Raw genomic sequence first — 18,475 nt, 5'->3', positions numbered from 1 at the left:
AAGAGAGACATTAACGTGACAGGCCAGGGCTTAATAAGATTGGGTAGAAGTTTGCTCATGTGTATAACCTCGGTGCCTCAACAAACAGTATATCTATATCTCATCTCTAACCAGTAGTAGGAGTGATGGGTCATGGGGGCTTTTGGCGTACTGTCGAAGTAGAGTGCCACAGGTGTGAAACATTCAGTATCGAATCTGCTCTGGACACATTATTAAGATATGAACTCCGGACTCTGGTGCTTTTAATACCTATTATAATCACGTTCTTGATTTCTCGAACAGGAAATCTGGTAGGCATAGAGCCAGGTATGCCAGGAAGACTCTTATGCCGAGAGTATACAAGTATACAAACACTTTTTGATGGCGTTGGGGATTTGCCCTAGCATAGTCGGGATGCCTGATCTTTATGGCGGGTATCGCTATCCTTCAGAACTAGGTAAAATTCTACTACATTCGAGGCTCTCTATAAATTCCCAAGTTTATTTCCTTTGGGTGGCTATTTCCCTCCCCAGTTGACAAAGGAATTTGCTCTAGTTAACCCATACTTGGAGGAGAATGTATGCTGTTTTGAGTGTAATGTTGGTTGCCCCTGTGAAAATTTTACTCATAGAACAGAATATGCAACAAAAAGAAAAAAAAAAAAAATAGAAAAGGATGGAGAAACTGGAAGAACTAAATAGATGGTTTCGAACCCAGAGGAGCAATAGAGAGAGAAACGGAATTCACCTTCCAGACTAGTTCATATCCAGCGTTCTATATTCTCCCACTACCTATTATCTCCATTGGCACATATCGCCGAATAAGGGAACCAAGGGAATTTGCCCTGAATCACAGTTGAGACAATTCAAGCAGTACTCCGTAGAACCAACCTCGTCGTGCACATCTCATGGGCCCTGTGCTACAATGGTAGGGGCTTGGTTCCACTCCTCCATAGCCGTCGGACGCAATATATACTTGTTGGTCTCTTTCCCTCTGTAATGAGCCTTGCTCAGTGGTTGTCCTGGTATCCTTTAGACTCGATCATGTTCTTTGAATCCACTAAAGAGCACTCAAGAGATCGTTAGGGCTTGGTTGAGGAGCGTATCGGTCACTCTCAAGCGACTTGCTGCTCCCCAGCCTCGGTTGAACCAACATCCGATTCAATTGCTGCTGCCAAAGTTTAGTGGAACAAACGGCTTCCTATTCTTCCAGCCGTACCATTGCCAGGTCATGTTTGGCCAATTTTCCACATCTGCTCTCCTCCACAACGAACAACCCTCCTTCCTAATGACGACGCGTAGACTGAGCCCACGTCCACGTTGCACAACCGTAAAGTAGGAATACGATATGCAGCAGTAGCACTTATCGACACGATAAAAATGCTAGTTAAGGAATTGACAAGAAAAGCAAAAACAAACGTCCAGGATGAGGATCGAACTCATAACCTCCTGATTAACAGTCAGACGCGCTAACCAATTGCGCCACCCAGACATTTATATATGATCGTCATTTTTATTTGGTCTTATCACTCTATAGTAAATTTAAGTTTTCAAAAGAAAGAAACTCGGGTAATTATAGTAAATGTGTTACAGATTAAATGATGATCCAATTCAAAAACTATACAGTATACCTGACTCCTAGTAAAAAAAGAAGAAAAAAAAAAATGAATACATATACGTAGTACTATGGTTATTTTGTTCTCTGTATATAATCAATTCCAACCTAGAAAAAAGAAAATCAAGCTCAAGGTCTTATCACGGCAATGCATGTCCACACCCGAAACTCTGCCACAGCGGCATGGAGCTCAGTAATAGCACATCCGAGCAGACCATGCACATTAGGCAGTTAGTGTTTCATCTACATTGTTGCTCTTAGAACTCCGTGGGATTGATTTTCCCCTCAAGAAAGTGATGGTCAGAAGTGACAGAACCACGCAAATACATGCTACAAGAAAAGTCAGCACAACAGGTGTCTACAATATAAGCGTGGAATTTGATTCAAACCCACCCAATGCCGAGTTCATGTAATAATATCCAAAGGCGTCTGTTAAAGACCCCGACAAAAGTGGTCCAACAAGTAAACCCATTGTGAAGCTTATATTGGACAGTGAGTAAGCGCGCGAGTACCCACCATTGGGACCAAATATCCCTGGATGCTTCGACTCCAACTCATCAACCGTGCCTGTTTGGGTGGCGCACTTGATTAGCATTTTATATATCATGAGGCAACATGGTAGAGCGACGGAAAGTTTCTGTCTCTTACAAGTAATCTCAATCGTACCGACACTTGTCAGCAAATTCTGGACACATCCTATGGTGATGATCGACACGACATATAGTAGACTGGCTTGATCTTTGGAGCTAACCCAATGATGGTGCACTTGATCGGTAACCCCGAGGAGCCAGAGCAGCGGGGCTAGGAGTATGAAGCCTACGGATGTTGGCACGCGGGTACCCACTTTGTCTCGTAGCCAGCCACAGATGGGACTGAAAACAATCGCTGGGGCTTGGAGACCGACAAACAAAAGACCAGTAGCTAAACTTCCCCACCCAAATGTTTGTCTTACATGGGTAGGAAGAGTAGTGTTGTAGCTAGCAACTAGGGAGGAATGTGTCATATAGCTCAACAGCGCAACAATGACTCTCGGCTGTCCCAGGATAATTCGGTAGAAGGATCCAGCTGAGACACCCTGGACTTTTCCAGACGTTGTAGATCTGTTGAGCTGCGCATGAGGAGTGGCAAGTAACGCAGTGTCCTCAGTCATACTGTCTATCTGCCCACTCCTGCTGCATGGTGCATTGCTGGGATCTTGGGTGTCATCACGCAAGGCTCCACGCTCACCGTTGTCAGTATTGGCCTTCTTTGATCTTTTGCTTGGATTCTCGATCATGACAAGTCTCATCACAATGTCCAAGAGGAGCAAGATTAGTACGATTGACCAGGTCGCCCAGTAACCGGCTAACTCAAGCAGGGATCCCGCTACTGCTGGGCCAGACAGGGCGCCGGCGCTAACGAAGCTGTTCACCAATCCGAATATCTTCCCCATATCCTTGGCTTGTATTGTGTCCCTAAGTGTGGCATAACCGACAATCCATGCCGTCGTGCCACCAATGGCTTGAAGCGTTCGTCCGACGAAAAGTCCAGGCACTAATTACCGTATGGTTAGATCAATGAATTCCCACAAGTCCAGGTACCACTTCCGTACATTTGGTAGCTGTAGCAAGCACAACTGTTCCCACCAAGGCTACTCCCAGCCCGAGTATCAGAGGGATCCTTCGGGATTTGATTCGATCCGCCCAATGTCCAATAAGGAGGCCCGATATCACTGCCACAGCACCGTATATGGTGAGAACTTGGTATGTCAAGCGCTGGGTGTCGGAAGGCTCGACATGATTTCGGTTCTCCAGAATGTATGGAAGTATTGGCACGACAAAGCCATAGAGGAAGTTTTCTAAGATATCATGAGATATGTGTCCCTCATCGTGTGAATAATGGAGGTTGTAAGAAGCCACGAGCGACCGGGTAAAGTCTTACCTGCAAACAAGGCGATGATAATGCAGGCTATAATGAATCCTGTGGATGACCGCCAGCTATAGCCCCATGACATCTGAGGAATAGGCGCGTCGTACATTATGACCCGCCGCTGGGTGAAGAAGTGTTACTTCGAATGTAGACAGCAAGGCACGCTTTGACAAAAAGACGGTCAACGCTCTGTCGCTGGCCGTAGGGGGCTACTGTGCTTCGTACACAATCACTGGGAGATAGGTTCAAGCTAAAGAGAATGCGAAATTTGTAAACTGGACATTGTATTGGGAAAAAAAAAAAAAAAAAGGAAGGTAATAGGGGGTATGCGTAACGTATTTTACGGTATTTATGGTGCAGCGAGTCAGTACATACATACCGTAAAGTTAGAATGCCAGTGTATTTTTAATGTTTCCCGGGACTGTGGGGACTTTCTTCCATCGACATACAAAGCTATTGATGCATGGTGACGAATCCTCTATTGATTCAGTGACACTATAAACTATAACGTAAATGAGGGATTTCTCTATAGGTCAGCATGCGTTGTATAGCTCACAATGTACTCTGCAGTGTGACTACACATGCGAGATCTGCGTCTGAATTCTGCAAGATTCAATCTGCAGCTGCACAGGGGGTCTAATGCATGTTTCACCTCAGCTCACGAATTCAACACACTCCTGCATTGGTGGAGAAAGCGGGGAGAGGAAAAGCCTAATTCTATATTAGCTTTACCTAACGGAGTACACCGATCATGTGTACTCAGGGCATTATTGAAATGCCTGTGCCAAGATCAGGCCAAGAAGATCAAAAGCCCATTTGCGGATGAGCGAATACTATGATATACGCTTCTCTTTATGGTTGCTTTACTTTGGAAGAAGATCCGCCCCTAAGTCAAGATTATCATTACTGCTGCTACGGCCATAGAACTCCCTGTCTTCTCTCGCTCGCAATTGCACCCCGCCATCATGGATACCGAAGCAGAGATGATGTTCGATGATATCGCTAAAACTTACGAAGCCACCTTTGCTCATGATCCCAGTCTTCACCAGGTTATTGACCAGGCGCTGGATCTGCTTGAGCCCAACTCCCGTGTGCTTGATGTCGGGTGTGGAACAGGAAAACCCGTGTCTTACAGGCTGGCCGAAGCCGGGCATGATGTGATAGGCATTGATATCTCTCAAAACATGATTGATATCGCGTCCCGCCAGGTCAAGGGAGCGTTTACGAAAGTCGACATGACCAAGTACCAGCCTGCAACAAAATTCCACTGCATCTTTGCCATCTTCTCGTTGTTCAACATATCCCGTTCCCAGATACACTCGATGGTTAGCAAATTTTTCGAGTGGCTGGAACCAGGAGGCCGGCTTGTCCTCGCTACCATCCCCAGCGATTGTTTGTTTCAGGATCGATCCATGTACGACCAATCCGCCGAATGGGTTGATCAGAAGCCCATGTACTTTATGGGGCATGACTTCTGCGGATCTGCAGCGACAACAGGTGGTTGGAAACATCTTTTCAGTGACGTGGGATTCGAGATTGAGACGGAGTTTTCGTACCAATTTTCTCCGCCAGACATCGCGGCACATAAAAGAGATCCGGACCATCACTATTTCATCATTCGACGTGGAATGAAGCCGTGACAACTTTCCGTGGGCCAAGGAAACCATGTGAAAGAGCCGTAGGAATAGGCGTTCTCTACAGATGCTGTCCTGAGGGTAAGAAGAGCAATAATGCTGGAGGGGGGAGAAAAAGGCAGGGTCGCTATGTTGGAGGAATGGTGAAATTTTGCACATGGCACAGTGACATCTCATTAGGTACATTAAAAATAAAGAGTACAATTTCTGTAGCATGAATGCCCTGATTTCGTACCGTGTACAGGTGTAGCCAATGAGTTTCGCGACAGCCTTTTAGATTGCGGTGCACAATAGTTGTACATAGGTTTGGATAGAAAAAGTAGCCTAGGTGCATACTTCATGATGAAGACTTTATCCAAGGGGAACTAGGAAGGAACAGGGAATGCAAGGAGCAAGATACACGAATCAGAAGCTGAAATTGGATCTATGTAAACTAATTTGAGACCCGAGGTTTGGCCACTAGAACGGCAACCTGGTCTCCTATAGCGTGTGGGCGATCCTCGAAATGAGATCTGAGTCTTGGTATTAGGGCCTGTTTCATCTCTTCATAGCGTTCATCATTCAAGCACCAGAGTCCCGCGACCACGTCTGCGGCCTTCTCGCATCGGACAGAGATATCCTCTTCCAAAAATTCACAATACGCATCAACCCGATGAAACGTGATATCGTCAAACCCACACTCAGTAAAAACCTGGACCGCCTTGTGCAAGAGATATCCCTGGTGATTGGGGAGTGGGTTTGATGCACTCACAGGCGCACAAGCCGTGTTCTGTAATTCAACAATTTCATTTTCAGGAGCGCCTTGAACAATCACAATGCGGGAGTTCTTTGCATTGCGATCGGTCACTCGGACAATTTCATGCAGCGACTTCCCCAGGTCTTCTACATATTGCATCACCCACATTGCCACGACCGCGTCAAAGTGGCTATCCGGATAAGGGATATTTTCCGCCGACCCTTGCGCGATCTCAACCCCGCAATTGCGAGCATTAGTCGCTTGGATGCTGTTGCGGTCAGCATTTGGTTCAATCGAGTATGCCTTCCCGGTCCTTGCAGCTAGTTCCATGGGTAGCTCTGGTATCTCTTAGTTAGCGGCAGGGCTCCTTCATGTTTCAAGGATGTGCTACTTACTTCCATATCCAGATCCGACATCTAGTACTTTCTGATTGTTTTCCAACACTTTGAGAACAAAGTCAAACTCGTCCCGCACTAACCGCTTGGCGAAAGGTTCCCAGGCGGCCTCGCTGAGAGGAATAGGCCCTCTGTAAGACTCAGGAAGTGGGTATGGTCCCAGCATTGAGTACTGCACGGTCTTGCGGAAATGCATAAGGGTATGGTGCTTGTGCGCATCCCCAGAATTTACAGAGATAGGCACCTCGCTCTCAAGGGTCAGGCCTGCTTTCCCACATAATGTCACCCATTCCTTGCGGTTCAGCAGAGTAGAACGGGTCATTCCCCCATTCAGTTGCAATGAATGACTATGCACGCAGTGGTTGGCATGGTCACTTGGTGATGTAGCCAGAATCATGGAGCCACCGGGATGTAGCCAGTCAGATATTTTGTAAAATAGAGAGGATATCTGTGCCCGGCTCAGATGAGAGAGGGAAAGTATGGCCAAGATAGCATTGAATGTAAGTTGTGGCACATATTCCGTCTCGTTAGCCAGTTTGAAATGTCCCGAAATCTGGCTTTTGACGAGATCGATTGACTCCTGAGACCGGTCGATTCCATGTATCTCATGATGTGCAGAGGAATGCTTGGAGAGAAGAGGCAAAGATGCTCCACACCCTACAGAGAGGACCCGTGATTGTGGAGGGAGACCTTGGACAACACTGTCAAAAAATTTGTTCGCTTCGGGATTTTGAAGTACCCCTAGTGAATTAGAGTTGTTCTCAGGGTACCGGGTCATACTGAACAGTATCTAATGGAGTACTCAAAGGTGCTTATGGACGTATAAGTATGATAGAGATAGACGAAGAAGACACAGCAATGTTAAAGATTCAAAGAAGGTTGTGAACGGGGAGCTACTCAGACGCGAACAGAAATCAACTGGGGCTTTATATTACTTCGTTAGCCATTCATTTTCGAAGCCCCTCAGACTTCGCATAGTTAAATGTCACTCACACTCGATGTAGTTGAAATGACCAGTGAAGTTTCAATACCAGGCGTAAAACAGGGTCTGAGTCCCATCGATCTCTTTCCTGCAAATATGATCGTGTCATGGTGCTATTGGTAGGAGCTGTCATTGATCTCCATATTGCATGTGGGTTCCATGCAAGTCAGGTGTTGCCTCAGCTTCAGCTTCAGCCCCAGCCACTTGAGGGTGCGGCAAAGACGATGTAACTACACCACTCTTTGCTTTACAAATATGCATGTCGCATGCCTACTAAATGCATTATAGATCTCCGATAGTGCACATGACACCAACGATAGGACAGAGACAGCTTACGCAGGCTCATTCCTGACTGCAGCTTGTAAAGCACTTACACACACATGGACTCCGCATCACTGTGCAGTTAGCTGTGGGGCAAATTGATGGCAAAAAGCTATCTAGGGCCGTCGATAAAGCTAGGTCCGAGGCTGAAGTATGCTACACTTTGTAATACTACAGCGGTGTGTGATAACAGCTTCTCCAAGACCAAAATATTTATCCCCGTTTCGGCCGTCAGTTTGAATTTATAGTCCGCAATCTCGAAATATCAATTTGTCTATCCTCGTTGTATCGTCCTCCCCGCGTACCGTTTAATCTACACCAGTCTTATATTCTTGATCCTGAATGACAATGGCTACACAAATTTCCCAAGATACCGAGAGATATCAGAACGGGGTTTCGAAACGCCTGGGGTCGCTCGAGATGAATACGTCTGCCATTGGAATAAGGGAACCGACAGCAAATGGCAGTAGTATAGCTACAGGCAAATGCAAAATTCCTGGCTCCCTGGGATCGCTTCGTGAAGATGCTACCACCAAGCAAGAAGGTAATGATCTGATATCCATATAATGCTTTGTTCTTTTACCATTTTTTTTTCTTTCTTTCTTTAACAAGTCAGAACATCAGCCCTAACCTACTTGTCTTAGTCCGAATCGCATCAAAATCCCTGTGCCAGGAACCAGCAGAGGCAGAGGCGAGAATTGTGGCTGCCATGAAAACAATCCTGGAATGCCTTGGAGAGGATCCTAGTCGGGATGGTCTCCTCAAAACCCCTCAACGTTACGCCAAGGCAATGACCTTCTTTACCAAAGGCTACGAGACAAAATTGGCAGATGTCGTAAACGAGGCAATCTTTGAGGTCGACCATAACGAACTGGTCCTCGTCAAGGGTATTGAAATATCTAGTTTGTGCGAACATCATCTGGTACCCTTTACGGGTAGCGTATGTCGCCCCTGCATACCCACATATTCATTCCATGTTAAGAAAAACTAAAAGACTCTTAACAGATTCATATTGGGTATATTCCCAATGGTCGTGTGATTGGTCTTTCCAAGCTTGCTCGCATCGCAGAGATCTACGCTCGCCGATTACAGGTGCAAGAACGACTCACCCAACAGGTAGCCCACGCTATTGAGGAAGCTCTGAATCCTGAGGGTGTCGCAGTCGTGGTAGAATGTACTCATATGTGTATGACGATGAGGGGAGTGCAGAAATCGGGGGCAGTGACTGTCACCCAATGCAAGACAGGGGTTTTCAAAACGGACAATCAATTAGAGGAGAGATTCCATTCCTTGCTGCGTATGGGCAGCAGGTGACCCCCTGGAGCATTAGCACGCCATTCAACATGGCGCTCGCAATTACTATCCTATGAGACTAGGGGTAAAAATAAATGAATTTTTCATACTCGGTCTATGTTTGTAGTGATCTCCATAATATCGACATTATGGTTCTTAACATACTAATTGAGTTTTGATTTAGCAGTTAGGGTTATATAAACTTTATAGAGTGGGTTTACAGTACTTTACAGCCTACTTGTATTACTCGTTACAGTGACGACTACTCCGGTACTGCGCAGCGGGGTGGGTTGGTTACTGTACATTGCAGAATACGGATAGACTTTCAAACAGCTGGGGTGAAATGAAGCTTTGAAAAATACAATCTTACAAAAATCAGTTAAGACAGGATTAAGGAGATCGCGGAGAAAAATCAAAAACAGTGAGGATCAGCTCGACACAATAAGCGAATAAATAAACTTCGCTAGATTATTAGACTAGTCAGAAAAATCTCAGCTTACCTGTTAGTCGCACCGCTGGGGGATGATCCAGGAGTTCAGCTGGGTCAAGAAGTGTCTTAAACTTTTATCCCTTCACCGATATCTTCTGGTGTGCTCTTCTCCGTAGGGTGATTTACGGGTGAGCTTTTAATTACGGGACAGATAAAATCAATAGTCATTCGTGGGCACACACACACACACACACACACAGACACAGAGAGAGAGAGAGAGAGAGAGAGAGAGGGAGGGAGAGAGAAAGAGAGAAAATCGTATAATGTGCAAAAGTAATTAAAGTCATTGAGGATCTCTACTATCAATGACAAAGGGGAACCCCTACATCGGGTTTAACACGCATCAGAATAGTTTTCGTTTCCAGGAAGTTCTCCATGCTGTGAAGGTATCCTTCGCGGCCCACACCGCTCATTTTCCAACCACCAAATGGCATGTCCATCGCCATAGATGGACTAGTACAGTTGATCGCAACTGTTCCAGCCTCAAGCGCCGTCGACACACGCAACGCACGATTGATGTCCTTGGTGAAAACCGATGCGTAAAGCCCAAACTCACATCGATTGGCTCGCTCGATAGCCTCCGATTCATTACCGAAGCGGTTGATTACTACTACTGGCCCAAATACCTCCTCTTGCATTAGTCGGGAGTCCTCTGGTACTCCTTCGAAAATAGTACGCTGGACAAAGAGGCCTGGGCCGGAGTCTCCACCCATGCTGAGCATACCATCTTGCCGGCCAATGTCGATGTAAGACCTAATGCGACTGCACTGGTGCTCGTCAATCTGAGGCCCGTGGGTTGTGGCAGGATCTAGTGGATTGCCTGAATGTGAAGAGGCGAACGCTTTCTTGAACAAAGCCAGGAACTCCTCCGCGACAGATTCCTCTACGTAGATGCGAGAATTCGTCATACAGCTCTGTCCGCTCAGAAAAGAGAGACTAAATGCTGTTTGCTCGGCAGCGGCTTGCAGATCGGCATCATGGAAAATCAAGGCGGGTGACTTTCCACCGAGTTCAAGGTGTACATGCTTCATATTGGAGCTGGCGGCAGCAACCTGGATCTTCTGGCCAGTGGAGGAGGAACCGGTAAAGCTGAGACAGCGAACATCCATATGAGATGCTAGCGCAGAACCGGCTGGCATGCCAAACCCGGAGATCATATTCAACACCCCCTGTGGGAATCCTGCTTTCTCCACAAGTGTGGCCAAGTATGCTGCCTAGGGTATCTCAAGTTAGTGATCTTCCCTATGCGAAGTGGACTTCAATATAGAAGAACAAGGAACATCAATAGCATACTGCCAACGGTGATTTTTCACTACTCTTGTGGACCACGGTATTTCCGGCAGCAAGCGCTGGGGCCACCTTATATGCAAATAAAAGGATGGGCAGATTCCACGGAGTGATGCAAGCCACTACTCCATAGGGCTGTTTGATCGACATATTCAGATGGTCCTGAGTATTAAGACTTGTCGTGCCTTGAGCATTCCAACCGGCCTCAGAAAAGTGTCGGAAGAAGTCTGCAGCGACCTGAGCCTCAAAGAATTGGCTTACTGGCTTCCCCGTCGCAAGAGCTTCAATTCGCATGAGTTCATTATGGGAGTCTTGAATGAGATCCGCGAACTTGCGAAGATAGGCCCCTCTTTCAGCAGGCCCGAGACGTCGCCATGACGGAGATGCAGCTTTCGCCGCAGCTACGGCATCATCTACATCCGTTTCACACGCTTCATGTACTGGAAAGGGCCGGGCCCAATAATCAGAAAATCCAAGAATAACATAGAATCTATCTGAGCGCTTACCTAGCGCGACGGTTTCGTTAGTTGCGGGATTGTAAACTGGGAACTGCTTGCCACTTGAGGAGGCTCGAAACTATGAGTAATCTTGGTTAAAGATGTAGAACCTTTCGAGTATATATGTAGGATGTGGGATTACCTGGCCGTTGATAAATAACCTCGTTTCGGAGAATCCTTCAACTGCCATATTGACCTTTTGTGTCTGGGGTAATGTAATCGAACCGGTTGTTGTTGGGTGGGGGGGTTTGTTTCCAACAGTTGAAGGGTACAGATTTGTTGCGATAGTAAAGCAGATATAATTCCCGCAAGTGTAGCAATCAATTAGTTACTGATGTCATAGTATGCCCTTGGTGTGTCCCTTCAAATGCCTTTGTTTTCTCTCGCCTTCTTTTTTTTTTTTTTTTTTTTCCTCCTTTTCCCACCTCCCAGGTTACATACAAAGACATGCCTCAAACGTATGCATGGGACTAACGCAGCGTGATTACGGAATATCATTGTCAGCTGCATATCTCAGCTCGTGCAGAGCATTTCCTAATCTGAACAGGTTATGTTGTTGTAGTTAAACTTTCACGGTATCCACCTTACCGCATTAATTACATGGAAGACAATTACGTTACAGCTATGGACGTACATAGTCTTTCTTCACCGGGATCCCCCAACTTTCCCACTACTCCATGAAACATCATCCAAACACCAAAGCTCTGACTTCGATACTCTCCCGACCTTTTGCTCCAGGTGGAGACCTTGGGTCATTAAATGCGGAATGAGGCACCTGCATTGCTACCATCTCGTTCGAATCGTTGCATTTGAGCAGTAAACATTCGTTAGCCTCCATTCCAGACCAGTACATCCATTTGTGACTTGCGCTAAACTTCACCCCCACAATCTCACCGGTTCGATGTGGGAGACGAAATTCAATAGGAATCAAATCCTCTGGTGCAACAGAGGATCCACTGGCAAAGGCCAATGGAGAGGATTGCACGGGACCCTTCAGCGGTTTCCAGACATTGATGATGCGGTAGCGGCCCCGGAGGAGCTCCTGGGCTTCAACCTGGTCTGGCACATAGAGTCGTACCCGGGCTGCTGCTGCTCGTGCAGTTTGATCGGCATGAGCGGTGTGAAGTGGCTTGCGATGCGTGTTCTCTTTTTCCATCCGGATGACATGATCAAAGATGATGACCCGGTGGGCACCATCTACCTGGTCCAGAAGGAGCTTCTCCACTTCCGGGTAGAAGGTTCGTTTGACCTCTTCATCGGAAAGAAATGTTTCGTATGGCACTGTTGAAAAGACATTCTGAAGGGCCTGGAAGGCGTCCTTATCGAGATCATAGTCCTTCTCATTTCCGCGGATATCAGTCAGAGAGACCGGCAGTGCAGGTTGCCCGTAGTTTGCAGCCGGTACTCCCTCAGGGGGCTCCTCAGCATACTGGAAAGGCTGAGAGCCATCGGGAGGTGCTTCAAAAAAGTTCAGTTCGACCTGAACTGGTCCCCGAGGAACAAACGTAGGATGGGCACTGGAAACTGTGGTAACAGGCTGGGTGATGGTTGCCATTGTGTCCACTCTGTAAACAGGTAATCTTGATGACTAGTGCTAATACGCAGGAGCTCTGTCGTCTCTTGTTGGGATAATATATATCTAATCCTTCCGAGAATAGGATATGATCGCATCACAATGCATAGACTCACGTCACCTGCTAAGGTGCGGGTTGGCCATAGTGCCCTCACAGTGTGGTCTTGTCTTACACCACAGTAGAGGTCAAAAGTTCTACAAATTTCTGGTCCTGCGCATTTCCGGGGGAATACGCCGTGAACCCTGCAGCTTACGATACATTACAGAGTAGTTAGCATGTGGTTATCAATAAAATTTTGGCAATATACACCCGAAGAAGGCCCACCCCTGTTGGAGTCGCTTTCTTCTTGCAGGATCGTCTAAACACCCTGTTCCCCTTGCTTATCATGAACCGTGCAAAACAGACAGTCAGGATCCCATTTCTCACGAATGGCTGTAAGACGCCGGGCAGCGTCTTTTGTCCAGTACCAATCATGCGACAGCTTTAGGTCACACTCGCCTAGATATGATCCCACGGCATATTCCCGGATTCTTCTCATCGTCTTCTCCACCCACGTCCTGCATCGCCTAGCGTCATCTCGGTCTTCGGAGACTGCATACATGGAAAAGTAATGATCTGATGGGACACTTAAGGCCATGTCTGACTTAGGCTGTCTACTTCGGGGATACATGGGATACCAGAAAGCGAAGGACTTGCCCGGGGGAAGCGTCAAAAAGGACTCTTCCAGTACCTCAGTAACATTCACCATGTTGGAAATGTAGCTATTGTCAGTGTAATAATAGTGTGAGGGTGGATTGGCCAGGCGCTGATCATTGAACAGATCATCTAGACTGCCCTCTTGGGAGACCCACTCTGTGATTGTCCCAGGGGGTCGACCCTGATGCAACTGCTTGAGCGCATGTTCAGCTGCCAAGGCATTCGCCTTCATAGTGACAAAGTTCACCTTGAAGCAGACTTCGCCACTAGACTCGGAATAAAAGGCTACCATGACAATTTCCGTGTCCTGATCAGCGCTTGGAATGATAGATTGAACCCACTCAAATGCTTGGCGATACATATTGGCGGGATAAATGTAGCCAGAAGACCGAAGGCCCGCAGTCGGGTCCGGCAGCAATTGTAAATGAAATTTGGTCACAATTGCGGGAAACACTGACCAGACCCTGGTTAGTTTATCTAGAGGCGAGGATGCTCCACAGGGCACTTACAAGGTCCAGCCCCTCTAGCCGCCCAGAACAGGTCTTGGTTCTCGTGCTGATTGCAGAATAGTACATCACCTTCTGCAGTGACAACCTCTACACCGACAAGCAAGTCACAGGCGTACCCCCAATTCTACGGGTCGTCAGCGGGGCATGCAAAAGAGTAGTACGAGAAAGGCACTTACGCGACAGTTCCACCCTTGGCCCCCTTGTAACAGGAATCCCCCAAGTGCAACATCTGGGCAATGACCCGTGGGGAAGAAGAGTTGATTCTTTGTGCGCAGATAGTGATTCAGCTCGAATCCTGTGACACTAGTCGTCACCTGTGCGATTTTCGAGTCTGCATCCACAACGATTTCTTTCCAGTTGCCAAGATTTACCAGGATTGAATTTTCATGCAGACTCCAGACAAAAATTGAGTGGCCTCCGGATCGGACGGCAACCTGGCATCTCTCCCGGTGCGCTGCCAGCTTAATGGCTGATATCACATCCTCCGTACATGTAGCATTGATCACGGCTCGGGGGAAGCAATTGGGCCTCTCCAAATTGAAAACACTATTACAGCGTGCACGGTCGTAGGCACTTTCACTGGTGGGGTCCTTCCAAAAGATCTGCATGGCTGAAAATTCGTTTCCACTGCACAGATAGATCTCTTCTAACTAGGAAATGGATTTCCTCTGGTTTCCGTCATGGCCAGTTAAGTAGCTTTAGCTGACTGGGCTGCAGGTGGGCATGACTGAGGCGCATATGAAATCACATCACACAATGTAGGATCGGTGTAGGAGGCCGCCCACTATGTTCCGATGAGTGTAAACTTTTCGGGGCCTGGAAATGTCGATCGCCGATCTCCGATCTCAATTAGGTTGTTAAAAATACACCACGTGTTTTTACAAGATACAGTGTCGTAAAACACGGAAACGTGTAAGATTGTATTACAACGATATTTTTGTCGAGACCCTTGTCCAGCTACTAAGAAAAAAATGAAAAGTGACGTGGTCAAATATGTATGTATGTGTGTATGATCCATTTGACCTGTTCAATTAGAATCATCTATCGCGTTGGTCAAGATTTGATCCCTACAAAAGCGTATGTATGTAATATAGAATCCCTGACCACCACCACCGCGAAGGCATCTCAGATCCAAGTCTTCATCTTTGAAACGGAAAAGAAGCGCCATGTCTCAACTAGAGTCTATCCACATCTCATCTCGTCCGACAATAGCAGACACCATCCAACTTCGTAATATTCAACTTCAACTACCCACAGCTCCTGATCCATGGCATCGACCTGGAAAGCCGCAGCCCTGTAGTGCATCCGTGAGGCTTTCGTACGCCTCTTCCGTGAGCGCCGCAGATGCGGATGATGTCAGTCAAACCATAGATTATGGCAAGTTATTTCGCAGGATAGTGAAAGAGCTTGAGAGCGTCGACCAGGCGAAGCTCGGAACTTGCATCATAGCTACCGATGGAACGCCGCTGCAAGATCGGCTCCTTGGACAGACTGTTGAAGATACTCGCCTGGCTGCAGCGACCATAGCCATGTGCAGTCTACAGTCATTGGAAGAAACTGCTGTGCGTCTTTCCCCTATCTCATTCAGCCTTACTCCCCTTCGTTCTCTTCGCGGTGGTACTTGCTTTTTGGTCTCTATTTCTTCGTTCCAGAATGCCCATTGGCTTACTATGTTCTCGACATGTATGTTAATCATATAACAGGGAGCGTCTTCCCCGGCAGTCCGTGGAGATTACGGTGAATTTGAAGTACGCCTTCAACTCCCGAAAGCAATTCTCCGCGCAAACAGAGGCCTGCTATACAGCAGCAATTTTGCCCTAGGTACCATGCAGAGCAAGGTAGCGGATGTGACTGAACGGCGACTAGTTCTTCTGCGCGAGACGTTTGAGATCCGGGGGGTCCAATGTTACTGCATACTAGGTATCAACCCATGGGAAAGGGTTGAAAAGCAAGCAGTCGATATTTCCCTGAGTTTCGAGGGACATGGACTCCAGGAATGGAGCTCTACGGTTGTTGACACTTATCAGGAATTGGTTCGCCATGTCGCTGAGGTACGTATATGATTAACATGAGTTTGACCATCGCTTTTGAGGCACTGCTGACTTTAAGATCGTTTCCAGCGCGTCGAAAGCTCTTCCTTTCAAAGTGTAGAGGCTCTTGCAACTTTCATAGCTCGGATTGTGACTGTAGAATTTGGAAACAATGAAGTCACTGTGCTCGTGGAGAAGCCGAGCGCCTTGTCCTTTGTGGACGGGTCAGGCCTGGAGATTACGCGATCGCGCAACTTCTTTCAATAAAGGATACAATGGTACATAAAATCCAAATTCCATGGCCTGAACAGCCTTTGAGCCATCAGAATGAATAAAAAGAATACCTGCCAGCCATGTGTATGTAATCTTCTTAGCTAACCTAACAATTTGTAGTTGAAAGGCCATGATCTTCTTTGATGAGGTCTGCCGCTTTCTCAGCAACCGCATAGACCGTAGCCATCACATTTCCACTAATCTGAGTAGGAATAACACTCGCATCCACCACCCGTAAGCCAGATATACCCTTTACACGCAGCCGTTCATCCACCACGCGACCCATAGCACAGGTGCCCAGTATGTGGTTGAAGGATGTGGTCCAATCCCGAACAAACCGACTGGCTTGTTGTCGATCTCTGAGGTCGACGTCAGGACTTGGAATGACTCGAGTCACAACCTGCTCGGAGACATGGCTAGATGAGAAAACTTTATCCGCAAACTCCAGTCCCGCAGAGAGCAGTTCCACATCGACAGGGTCACGCAGTAGCCCAAGATCAATAGCGGGTGCACCAAAAGGATCTGGAGACGTCACATGGGTGCTTCCCCGGGATAGTGTGCTTGTAACAGTGACATGGAAGCTGTAGTATGTGTGTTCATGGGCCGATGTATTGGAAACAAGTCTGCTTTGATTCATATGCCCCACTCCAATGTCTATCACTGCTGTAGTCCCGTTGAACTGAAGAGCACCAGACATAGGATCCCGTAATCGTGCAACCACACTCCATCGCTCCTGCTCAAGTAGCTGGGTGCATTGGGTAACTTTTAGAGCGGTCTCTTCTAGCTCCTTATGAGAAACCAAACTGGAGTATGGCAGGAATGCCATTAAGCTCACACCATCGCTCATGCCATCATCACACGCCGCTTGGGAGAGGTGAAGATTATTCTTGGAGGACTTAGTCTCATCAAGCGCATACGTAATGGATGTCATTGGATGCTCGCAGAGATTTTCCCCAACTTCCAATAGTGGTAGGATACAGTCAATATTTGCTCTCCGCAGAAGCTCTGGGTTGCCGATGCCTGATAGCTCGAGCAAGCGTGGGCTTTGCACTGGCCCTGCTGACAGTATAATTTCCATAGTTGCGAAAATCTGATGCATCGTACCAGAACAGAAGAACTCGGCCCCTTTTGCCTTAGAAGAGTGCTTATCGAGGAGAACTTTGCATACCGTGGCCTCCGTCAGAACTTTCAGGTTCTCCCGCTCAAAGTAGGGATACAGAAATGCCGATGCAGCATAGCTTCTAGTTGCTCCATCATCGCGGTTAATGGTAGAGAGATGGTCGTACAACCCCAGAGGCTTTCCACTCCACGGATCCTGTGGCCTTGGGATATTTGATGTTTCATCAAATGCACGAATGATCTTGTCCTCAAAGCGAGCCCGTCGGCGGGGATAGGAGGTTGAAATTGGCCCCCGATGACCATGGGACTGAGGAAGGCTAGGGCATAAGGCCTGCCCTTGGAGCGCCTGCGTACTGTTCGCCATTTCTAATCTTTGGGTTTTGAGGTAATATGGCATAAGCTCATTCCATGACCAACCCTTATTTCCCAGTTTTCCCCAAAGGTCAATGTCCTCCGCAGCCGGCCGGCAGTACGCCATGTAGTTGATACCACTGGATCCTCCCAGAAGCTTACCGCGGGCCACATGATGGACTTTGTTATTGGTTCCAGCCTGATCGGAGGTGAGGCCTTGCACAGTATCACACATGAAACATAGCAGAGCATAGGAAGCTTACCTGAGGAATCGATTTATACAGCCAATCATACTCAGGATTATAGAGTGTTCTTGCCAATCGAGCTGGGTCGTCAACATTCGGGTCATTCTTTTTCGAGGTTCCAGCTTCAATGACTCCCACTTGTATGTTGGGATTTTCCGTCAGGCGAGCGGCGAGAAGTAGTCCTGCGGTCCCACCACCTACAATGATATAGTCGAAATCAACAGATAGAAATTGTGAGAGTGTCTCCGGACCGTAGAGTGTATTGACTGCCATCTTGGATGAGAAAAAAAAAAAAAAAGATAAAATAGAATAAAGCAAACGAAGCACGGGGATTCAAGTAAAGGTGCCAGGTTGCAATGGATATCTCTAAAATGGATTTCGTGTAGTAAAAGTACTATGAGCCACGTGAACATTGGCTACCAGGCTTTGCAAATTTGAATCCATCAGATGGTATATGGTGTATCACAAAAGGGAATGGATGTACGGGGGTATACTACTCAAACTACTCGTACTTCAGCTGTACTAGTACTGAGTAGTGTTTC

At 47.2% G+C, this 18,475-nt stretch overlaps 9 protein-coding genes and 1 non-coding gene across 10 annotated transcripts; 3 read left to right on the top strand and 7 right to left on the bottom strand.

Moving 5' to 3' along the window:
• Positions 1 to 1,396: 1,396 nt before the first annotated feature.
• BDV27DRAFT_t78 lies at positions 1,397 to 1,470 on the bottom strand. Its single transcript has one exon. It is a non-coding gene; the product is annotated as a tRNA-Asn (tRNA).
• Positions 1,471 to 1,816: 346 nt separating this feature from the next.
• BDV27DRAFT_144071 (MFS general substrate transporter) lies at positions 1,817 to 3,586 on the bottom strand (the record flags this gene model as incomplete). Its single annotated transcript, XM_032070206.1, has 5 exons — positions 1,817 to 1,923; positions 1,987 to 2,160; positions 2,242 to 3,126; positions 3,185 to 3,430; positions 3,514 to 3,586. The coding sequence occupies 5 exons, from the start codon at positions 3,584 to 3,586 to the stop codon at positions 1,817 to 1,819; spliced, it is 1,485 nt and encodes a 494-aa protein (XP_031928994.1).
• An 880-nt stretch (positions 3,587 to 4,466) lies between these two features.
• On the top strand, positions 4,467 to 5,141 carry BDV27DRAFT_156463 (class I SAM-dependent DNA methyltransferase; the record flags this gene model as incomplete). The annotated part of the gene is made up of 1 exon (XM_032072342.1): positions 4,467 to 5,141. One exon carries the CDS (start codon positions 4,467 to 4,469, stop codon positions 5,139 to 5,141), a length of 675 nt encoding a protein of 224 aa, XP_031928993.1.
• A 427-nt stretch (positions 5,142 to 5,568) lies between these two features.
• BDV27DRAFT_171342 (putative 2-heptaprenyl-1,4-naphthoquinone methyltransferase) lies at positions 5,569 to 7,133 on the bottom strand (the record flags this gene model as incomplete). The annotated part of the gene is made up of 2 exons (XM_032075577.1): positions 6,267 to 7,133; positions 5,569 to 6,209 (listed from the first exon to the last, which is right to left on the bottom strand). Exons 1-2 carry the CDS (start codon positions 7,042 to 7,044, stop codon positions 5,569 to 5,571), a joined length of 1,419 nt encoding a protein of 472 aa, XP_031928992.1. The 5' UTR covers positions 7,045 to 7,133.
• Positions 7,134 to 7,881: 748 nt separating this feature from the next.
• On the top strand, positions 7,882 to 8,933 carry BDV27DRAFT_126028 (GTP cyclohydrolase I). Its single transcript, XM_032066463.1, has 3 exons — positions 7,882 to 8,113; positions 8,214 to 8,509; positions 8,575 to 8,933. The coding sequence occupies exons 1-3, from the start codon at positions 7,912 to 7,914 to the stop codon at positions 8,881 to 8,883; spliced, it is 807 nt and encodes a 268-aa protein (XP_031928991.1). The 5' UTR covers positions 7,882 to 7,911; the 3' UTR covers positions 8,884 to 8,933.
• A 721-nt stretch (positions 8,934 to 9,654) lies between these two features.
• On the bottom strand, positions 9,655 to 11,326 carry BDV27DRAFT_144067 (aldehyde dehydrogenase family protein; the record flags this gene model as incomplete). Its single annotated transcript, XM_032070205.1, has 4 exons — positions 9,655 to 10,566; positions 10,646 to 11,079; positions 11,146 to 11,215; positions 11,279 to 11,326. 4 exons carry the CDS (start codon positions 11,324 to 11,326, stop codon positions 9,655 to 9,657), a joined length of 1,464 nt encoding a protein of 487 aa, XP_031928990.1.
• Positions 11,327 to 11,821: 495 nt separating this feature from the next.
• On the bottom strand, positions 11,822 to 12,691 carry BDV27DRAFT_171337 (uncharacterized protein; the record flags this gene model as incomplete). Its single annotated transcript, XM_032075576.1, has 1 exon — positions 11,822 to 12,691. The coding sequence occupies one exon, from the start codon at positions 12,689 to 12,691 to the stop codon at positions 11,822 to 11,824; it is 870 nt and encodes a 289-aa protein (XP_031928989.1).
• A 293-nt stretch (positions 12,692 to 12,984) lies between these two features.
• Positions 12,985 to 14,685, bottom strand: BDV27DRAFT_98412 (FAD-binding oxidoreductase). The gene is made up of 3 exons (XM_032078131.1): positions 14,092 to 14,685; positions 13,916 to 14,039; positions 12,985 to 13,859 (listed from the first exon to the last, which is right to left on the bottom strand). The coding sequence occupies exons 1-3, from the start codon at positions 14,521 to 14,523 to the stop codon at positions 13,069 to 13,071; spliced, it is 1,347 nt and encodes a 448-aa protein (XP_031928988.1). The 5' UTR covers positions 14,524 to 14,685; the 3' UTR covers positions 12,985 to 13,068.
• A 396-nt stretch (positions 14,686 to 15,081) lies between these two features.
• Positions 15,082 to 16,212, top strand: BDV27DRAFT_171336 (dihydroneopterin aldolase domain protein; the record flags this gene model as incomplete). Its single annotated transcript, XM_032075575.1, has 3 exons — positions 15,082 to 15,477; positions 15,619 to 15,966; positions 16,036 to 16,212. The coding sequence occupies 3 exons, from the start codon at positions 15,082 to 15,084 to the stop codon at positions 16,210 to 16,212; spliced, it is 921 nt and encodes a 306-aa protein (XP_031928987.1).
• Positions 16,213 to 16,324: 112 nt separating this feature from the next.
• On the bottom strand, positions 16,325 to 18,206 carry BDV27DRAFT_171335 (GMC family oxidoreductase; the record flags this gene model as incomplete). The annotated part of the gene is made up of 2 exons (XM_032075574.1): positions 16,325 to 17,887; positions 17,952 to 18,206. The coding sequence occupies 2 exons, from the start codon at positions 18,204 to 18,206 to the stop codon at positions 16,325 to 16,327; spliced, it is 1,818 nt and encodes a 605-aa protein (XP_031928986.1).
• Between the last annotated feature and the right edge of the window lie 269 nt (positions 18,207 to 18,475).

The sequence above is a fragment of the Aspergillus caelatus genome (assembly GCF_009193585.1).
Source record: "Aspergillus caelatus strain CBS 763.97 unplaced genomic scaffold BDV27scaffold_60, whole genome shotgun sequence".
NCBI lineage: Eukaryota > Fungi > Ascomycota > Eurotiomycetes > Eurotiales > Aspergillaceae > Aspergillus > Aspergillus caelatus.
The sequence above is the reverse complement of the archived record's forward strand: the minus strand, read 5'-3'. Positions and strand labels throughout refer to the sequence as shown.